The sequence below is a fragment of the Onychostoma macrolepis genome, chromosome 01, assembly GCF_012432095.1.
Source record: "Onychostoma macrolepis isolate SWU-2019 chromosome 01, ASM1243209v1, whole genome shotgun sequence".
Lineage (NCBI taxonomy): Eukaryota > Metazoa > Chordata > Actinopteri > Cypriniformes > Cyprinidae > Onychostoma > Onychostoma macrolepis.
The window spans coordinates 2,815,036-2,823,628 of NC_081155.1; the positions used below are offsets into that span (position 1 = coordinate 2,815,036).

At 38.6% G+C, this 8,593-nt stretch overlaps 1 protein-coding gene across 1 annotated transcript; it reads left to right on the forward strand.

Moving 5' to 3' along the window:
* The first annotated feature begins 617 nt into the window (after positions 1-617).
* LOC131540350 (tumor necrosis factor ligand superfamily member 14) lies at positions 618-7,114 on the forward strand. Its single transcript, XM_058775092.1, has 6 exons — positions 618-1,055; positions 5,189-5,224; positions 5,315-5,345; positions 5,433-5,498; positions 5,638-5,872; positions 5,948-7,114. The coding sequence occupies exons 1-6, from the start codon at positions 864-866 to the stop codon at positions 6,105-6,107; spliced, it is 720 nt and encodes a 239-aa protein (XP_058631075.1). The 5' UTR covers positions 618-863; the 3' UTR covers positions 6,108-7,114.
* The last annotated feature ends 1,479 nt before the right edge of the window (positions 7,115-8,593 follow it).

Consider the following 8,593-nt stretch of genomic DNA (forward strand, 5'->3'; position numbering starts at 1 on the left):
AGCACAAAATTATTACTATAAGTTACTTTTTATTTAATAAATTGGATATCGCTACTTGTCAGTAACAATAAGAAAAGTATGGTATTGTTAGAAAGTTTTTTTCTTTGAAATGAACACTATTGTTACTTTAAACAACAACAATAACTTTTTTTTTATTCAACAAGCAGGATTGTGACACACTTTAAGAAACATTAATAAAAAGTTAATTTTCATGACAGCGCAACATTGTTACTTTAAGTTACTTTCTATGAGATTACCACAATATTGTTTTAAGCAATAATATTTAAAGGAATAATAATAAACGGATACTTTTTATTTACTAAGTAGGATTGTGTTACTTCTTAAGTAACAATAATAAAAAGTTACTTTGTATGTGATGATAAAGATATTGTCACTTTTTAATTACAATAACAAAAAGTTACCTTTTAAGTAAATGGAGAACAAAACAAAGAGGTTTTAGAAGACAAACGTAAGTATGTAGTGACGGATAGATTTATCATGACACAGCCAAAACTTCCTCATTTTAGTTTCTTTCCTCTAGTGAACCCCTCCCCAGTGTGCTCTCTCTCTCTCTGAGACACACACCCTTCCGCGAGCAGCAGTGGGCGTTCATCTCTCTCTCTCTCTCTCTCTGTGTGTGTGTCTCTGGGCTCAGTGAGGCTCAGGGTCAGAGGATGTCAGGTCGCTCTCAGAAGGCTCTGAAGCTCAGATGATGCTGGTGTGTTTGCTGTGCTGGCGGTGAGGATGGACTCTCACACACTGCAGTGAAGGCTTCACACACTCTCTGGAGGAGCGGGCCGTGGCGCTCTGACTGGGAGGTTTCCCTTCTGAAGGTGTTAGGTCAGTCGTACAGGAGCTGCATCATGGCGGACGCAGCTGAGAGCGTGAATAAAGACATGAAGGTGTTTGTGGTGGACAGCCAGGCGTTCCCGCCCCAGGTGTCTGTCAGGAGGGACGGCCCGCGGCTCTCCGTCATCTACCTGCTGCTGGCCGTGGCTCTGCTGGGCGTCTTCATCGAGGCTGGGTTCATCTGGCATCTCTACAGCAGGCCCACGGTGAGTCCTCATGCATGGGTTCCTCATCATACACTTATTACTGTACTTATGCTCAGTTAACACTCTGGACGCCTTTGGTCACGTTAGACCCAAAAAAAATTTTTTATGTTTTACAAATGATTTACATGATTGGAAAAGAGAAAACCATCATAAAATAAAAGTCACACCTGTGATCTGAATGGGGAAAATGAACATACAGAGCAACTGTGTATTATTAAGTAGCCATGATGAACCAGTCTTTAATTATGCCCAAATATATCCAAATGCAAAACTTAGTAAAAGTACATCTGAAAATAATTTAAACTAACATCTGAACACAGCCTTATCTGTTTATACCACAGTTTAGCAGTGAAAAGGGTCTAAGACCAAGACATTCTCTCAACATACAGAATATTAATGAAGCAATATTATTGAATAAAATAGTCATTTAGCAGACACTTTTATTCAAAGCGACTTACAAATGATGGCAATAGAAGCAATCAAAACTAACAAAAGAGTAATATGCGAGTGCTGTGACAAGTCTCAGTTAGGTAGTGTGTGTGTGTATATATAGAAACAAGTGGCAAAACATTAGTAACGTAAACAAACATTTAATCAAAAAAATGACCAGTTTTTACCCTCCGAGCATCACAAGTGTGACCCTTAAATGAGGACAAGAACACATGGACATGAACTTTCCTTCAACATCTAGAGTTATGAGTATTTACAGTGGCCTCCAGAAGAGCACAGAGATCACTGATCACGGGACTCGGACTGAAGATCATCTGGAGATCCTGACCATCAGGTTTAGTTCATGTCGCTCCAGAGACACCAAATACTGACTCATGCACACCTTCAGCTTTCACTTCGATTGCAGTTCTGAGAATATTTGTAATGAAAACATTTATTAAATTGGAAAAAACCCCAACACACAGTCATTTCACTAGTGCTGACACACCTACTGTACATCTAAAAGGGAAAGTGCATATTTTAGTTGCTGTAGCTGCTCAACCTCTCTTTTACAGTGTTTTTGACCCATTTTCATCTCTCTTCATCTTTTCTGTGGTCATGCGGTGTGACTCGGATAATATGAGCTCATGAAACTTGTGTGTACAGTAATTGCATCGATGACACAAGAATATCGTCAGTCATGGTCAGATGACCAGATTCCCCCACATCACTTCCTGTAACACTGCAGGGAATGTTCCCATCGTTCTCTTTTTGGATGCTGCCAAACGTCTGAAAATCTCGCTCTGCTTTGACCTTTTTGACCCCTGATCAGAGTCTTTTGTTAAATACAGGCAGGCCTCTGCTGTTCTGGTGTCAGTAATGACTGGATGATCTATCCTTTGGCCAATGGCACGTATTAGTTCAGCAGTAAACCTGAGGTTTTGCATTTGCTGATGGTTTGAACCCTTTGTAACTAGCTCAGATTGCTAACCACTAGGTTACACAACCCCCGCAGAACATTGCTCATGGTTTTGGATTACTGTGTAGATTTCCTGTAAACATATATAAGGGTTTGCACACTTACACCCAGGCCAGACACCCAAGCCATTGTGACATTTTCAAAACCAAGAAGGAAAACAAAAAAAAAAACATTATATACAGACATAACAAACAGTAAAAGGCATTAGAAATACACGATTAGACTAATTAGACTAGGATCAATTGGTGTTCATTCTGGTCCTTCATCGTAACTAATAACAGTGTGTTATGAGGACCTTTCCCTACTTCCTAACGGATCTTAAAGGACTCGGAGTCTTTTAAAAAAGTCGGTTTTGTTAAAAACATTAAAACAGTAGATTCTTGTATACCCTAATTCAGCTTCCCCCAGAATAAAAGTTCAATATTAAGCTGTAGATATCTAGAAAATTAAAAATAAATAAATCTATTGCTGATTAGTGATAGCAAAATGATCCCAAATTAATGCTAATGATTTTTGCATGTGATTTTTGTCTGTTCAGACCAATGTGTTAACAAAAGGCAGACAGGCTGAATGAATATATAGTAGTAGAAACAGTAGATGGCGCTTTAGGAAAGGTCAAAATAACCTGGTTAAAAAGCGCTACGTAAAGCTCAAAGTATTTTTTCATACATGTATGCTAGCTGATGCATACAGTCAAACACGTAGCCTCTCAAAGTGTACTCTGGCGGTCGACACATGCGCTCTAGAAAGATTCATCTTTGTCCAACATCTGCTGCATATTTCTCCAGAAGTTATGAGCGAAAAAACTAAAGCTCTCTAATAACTCTCTCGCACAAGTGCTCGGTGTCCGATTTAGTTGCAGCTATTTTGTTGTTTTTCCATCTCTTTTGTTTTGTTTTCTCCTGTGAAACGACAGGCCAGTGCTGCCACCTTGTGGAACAACTGATTAGTGCAAAGCCAATTCAATGCTCACGTGCGACCTGGGTGTCTGAAGTACACATCGTTACAAAAATTGAGTGGTGTATATACTATTCTGGTGATGAAATTTGCATCATGCGCTCTGTATGCGGAATCTAACCAAGTATACTTTGGACTTTGGACAGGATGTTAAACAACATTTGCATGTTTTCAATTTCCTAATTCGTTGTGGTATTTATAAAACAGCACCATAATACAGTAACATTGAGGCGAGAGCTGATTGTTTGAACCCTTTGTAACTAGCTCAGATTGCTAACCACTAGGTTACACAACCCCGCAGAACATTGCTCATGGTTTTGGATTACTGTGTAGATTTCCTGTAAACATATATAAGGGTTTGCACACTTACACCCAGGCCAGACACCCAAGCCATTGTGACATTTTCAAAACCAAGAAGGAAAACAAAAAAAAAAACATTATATACAGACATAACAAACAGTAAAAGGCATTAGAAATACACGATTAGACTAATTAGACTAGGATCAATTGGTGTTCATTCTGGTCCTTCATCGTAACTAATAACAGTGTGTTATGAGGACCTTTCCCTACTTCCTAACGGATCTTAAAGGACTCGGAGTCTTTTAAAAAAGTCGGTTTTGTTAAAAACATTAAAACAGTAGATTCTTGTATACCCTAATTCAGCTTCCCCCAGAATAAAAGTTCAATATTAAGCTGTAGATATCTAGAAAATTAAAAATAAATAAATCTATTGCTGATTAGTGATAGCAAAATGATCCCAAATTAATGCTAATGATTTTTGCATGTGATTTTTGTCTGTTCAGACCAATGTGTTAACAAAAGGCAGACAGGCTGAATGAATATATAGTAGTAGAAACAGTAGATGGCGCTTTAGGAAAGGTCAAAATAACCTGGTTAAAAAGCGCTACGTAAAGCTCAAAGTATTTTTTCATACATGTATGCTAGCTGATGCATACAGTCAAACACGTAGCCTCTCAAAGTGTACTCTGGCGGTCGACACATGCGCTCTAGAAAGATTCATCTTTGTCCAACATCTGCTGCATATTTCTCCAGAAGTTATGAGCGAAAAAACTAAAGCTCTCTAATAACTCTCTCGCACAAGTGCTCGGTGTCCGATTTAGTTGCAGCTATTTTGTTGTTTTTCCATCTCTTTTGTTTTGTTTTCTCCTGTGAAACGACAGGCCAGTGCTGCCACCTTGTGGAACAACTGATTAGTGCAAAGCCAATTCAATGCTCACGTGCGACCTGGGTGTACGAAGTACACATCGTTACAAAAATTGAGTGGTGTATATACTATTCTGGTGATGAAATTTGCATCATGCGCTCTGTATGCGGAATCTAACCGAAGTATACTTTGGACTTTGGACAGGATGTTAAACAACATTTGCATGTTTTCAATTTCCTAATTCGTTGTGGTATTTATAAAACAGCACCATAATACAGTAACATTGAGGCGAGAGCTGATTGTTCCTCTGCTTCTCACTGTAACAGCTACTGTACGGCTCTGAGCATGTGACTAAAAGTGTGAATCCTATTGGTTGGCTGGCTTTATTTAGCAGTGCGATACAAAAGAGATTAGAACACCTAAAAATCAGATGCATTGATGAGACAAATATTGGTTTCAGCTCGGGCAGACATATTAACAGCCATTCGTTCAAATTGCTGTAAACAGTCCTTCATTTACCCTGTATTTTCACGTTTGAAATGCCAAAACGTTCTTGGAAAAAGTTGCGAAAAACATCAAATATTTTCTTAATTTTTTTTCTAGACAACGTCAGATGACCAGAAAGTGGAATATAGAAAAGTGAGTATATTTTTGACTGAAGTGTATGTGTGCGTACATAAACACGTGTTTGACGATCACATTAACGCTGCTGTAAATGTTTACCCACAGGGAGACAACTCGTTTTCCAGAAGTCCACATGGTTGGTAAACACACACAAACAGTCAGAGCATTGAAGCGTTGCTTGTCACGATGTGTTCAGTGTTCATTCAGCTTGTTTTCTCAACAGATTTTAATGAAGTTTTGCCTGCAAAGCCTCCCAAAGCTGAGAGCAAACCAGCAGCATTTCTGCAAAGTATGAAACACCTTCTACTACTTTTACTTTTAGTGTATTTATGAAATATGTTTTCCATTTTTCTTCATGTGCATCAGCCATTAGATTGCTAAAAGCACTGCAGCTGGCTCCTGCTTGACATTTGTGTGTGTTTGTGTAGGTGCTTCGCCCGCGTCCGGCGGGAACGGCGTCCTGCACTGGAGGACCGACAGCTTCCCCGTGTTCATGAGGGGTCTGGAATACAAGAACAACAGCCTGTACGTCCAGCAGGACGGACACTATTACATCTTCTCCAAGATCGCTCACCTGGAGAACTGCAACTACTTCAAGCATCAGGTCATGCAGTGGACAGAGAGGTACAGCTCCAAGGCCATCGAGCTGATGCAGAGCTCCAGGTACTCCACACCACACCACAGATCGCTTCAGGTCACGGCTGCAAGCGCTGAAGCTCATGAATGTCTTTATTGTAGGTTTATCTGCGTCCCCAATAACTCCCAGTGGAGGGGCAACAGCTACCTGGGGGGCGTCTTCCAGCTGTTTAAAGGAGACAGTGTGTTCGTGAAGGTCAATAACAGCTCGCAGGTGCACAGTGATGCATACGAGAACTTCTTTGGTGCCTTCATGATATAAGCACTGACATACTGCTGCGAGAAAATCACACACACATGCACTCTCAGGTTCTCATTCCAGTTTTTAAATATTATTTGACATTTTATGAATCTTTGCAATATAGAATTGTGCTATTTTTTTTTTTTACTTCTGCAGGTGAATGAAATATATTTAGCATGTATTGCTGAAATCTGACCCTCAGATCAGATGCCATTTCTCTATTAATCATGTAATCATGTTTTTTATTATTATTATTATTATTATTATTATTATTTAAGAAAACATGTTTCAGATGCTTGTAAACAAATTGTTATCTATCCTTATGTATTATAAGCTGAATATATATAATGAGAGTCCAAACAGCTGATAAAAACATCACAATAATACGCACCACTCCAGTTCATAATCCATAATAACTCTTCCTACAGTGATAAAATCCATCTCCTGTTGTCTCTCACATCAAAATCCAGCCACATATTTATTTAGAGCTGTTTTGGCGTGTAAATGGTGCTTGATCTGTGCAGATTTTTCTCCCGATTCAGACCAGACCACTTTTGGCGGAAACATTATTATGGATTATGGACTCATATTTTCATATTTCATATTTCACATTTCGATTTGTTTCAGCTTTTGGCTTTACGAGACGTTAACTGATGGACTGGAGTGGTGTGGATTATGGTGATGTTTTTATCAGCTGTTTGGACTCTCATTCTGATGGCACCCATTTACTGTAATGAAAGTAAATCTGATGAATAAACCAACTCATCTACATTTTTGATGGCCTGAGGACACTTTTGGTAAATTTTCAGTTTTGGGTTAACTATTCCTTTAAGTGCGTTCAACGAGACTGCGCACTTGAATCGATCAAACGTTCAGCTGTGCGTTCATGTTCTGGCATGGAGTGGGGGTGTGACATTATTTGATTGTTATTTATAAAAGTGCATACTGTATTTTGATATTGACTGGAATGTGCATTAAATGTGTATCATATTAATAAAATATTGCAATGTCAGAGTCTTGTCTAGCGAGCCACAATAGTCTTGCACAACGCCGCTTATCTTCCTTATTTTCTAGCTCTCGATTTCAACCTCAGTGTGCTCAATGCAGAGCTGCACATCAAAGGTGCACAGAGCACGACAGATAAAGAGAGAGGTGGAGGGAAGGCAGAGATAACCAGGGAGATGTGTGGGGACGGCAGGATGTGGCGGAATAAGACAGAAAGGGGACAGAGCACAGGAACGAACGGGTTTTTTGGAGGGGGGGTAGCGGTTGCATTTTCCTGACTCAGCGCATTTCTGCATTCACAACGGAAGTTTCCAAAAAAACCTGCAATCACCCACAAACAAACGAATGGCTGTGTAGTTTCTTTTCAGTTTTCTTTCCGTTTTAACAGAGACAGTCAACAATCCCTGCTTATGTTTTCTGCTTGCCTTTGTGGATCAAACTGATATTACTCAAACACATTGGGATCCACAGGTCAGATTCGGGGGTCTTGTTTGGCTGGTTAGTGAGGGTCCATCCGCCCCTGCTGGCAGATGCTGGTACTACACCATGTGGATTCAAAAACCAGTTTTTCTCAACTGCTTTGGCTAATTTTCCTCCATAAAATAAGTTTCTTGTTCACACTAATTATGAATTACTTATTCATTTAAGCAAATTGCTCGCGCCCATGCAAAAGAGTAAGTTCACTTGTCTACAACTTGCACAAAAACTACATGCACATGGATCAAAACTGAGTTGATTCGCATTGAAATGGTCAACTTTTCAAAACTTCTAAACCTTCTTTCATCATGTGAGCCATCACACGCAAAATGATCATTCAATTATTAAATTCTGTCCGAAACACATGTATTCTGGGTGAATTGTTACATTTTGCACACTGAAAAAAAGAATGCCTTTGAAACAGTTTGGACTTAGAATGGCTAGTGTATTTCACAAATAATGACAAAGAAATGGTAAGTAACACACTGAATTAAACACAAAATTTTGAAATGGAAAGACTCATTTGTTTGTTTGTTTTTTTTTTGTACAATGTACTCAATCAATCAAATATTTTTATTTATATAGCACAGCTAAAAAAAAAAAAAGTTGACCAAAGTGCTTCACAATATAAAAGACAATATTGAAAACATGATACACTATCGCAAGCAATAATAATGCAGATAATGATAGTGAAATAAAATAAAATAAAATGGTATATATAAGGGGGATCATAATCTCTATTAAGTTTTTATTTACTACTTTGAAAAATATTTTTTACAGTGCAGATGCCATTTGTGATGTCCCATAAAATATAGTTATTATAATAGATGTTTTACCAGTAGCAGATTCTTTTAAAAGAAACAACTATGAGTTGTGTTTCTCGTTTGCTGCTTTTGACGTCACAGCTCAGTCACAAGAATGTTGCAAAAAGAGAAGTAAGAAAAGTGTTTTAGTGTGTATAAAGTGCACACATCAGCTTTAAGGTGCAATGGCTGGACAAACATGAGAAGTGTTTCACTACCGTT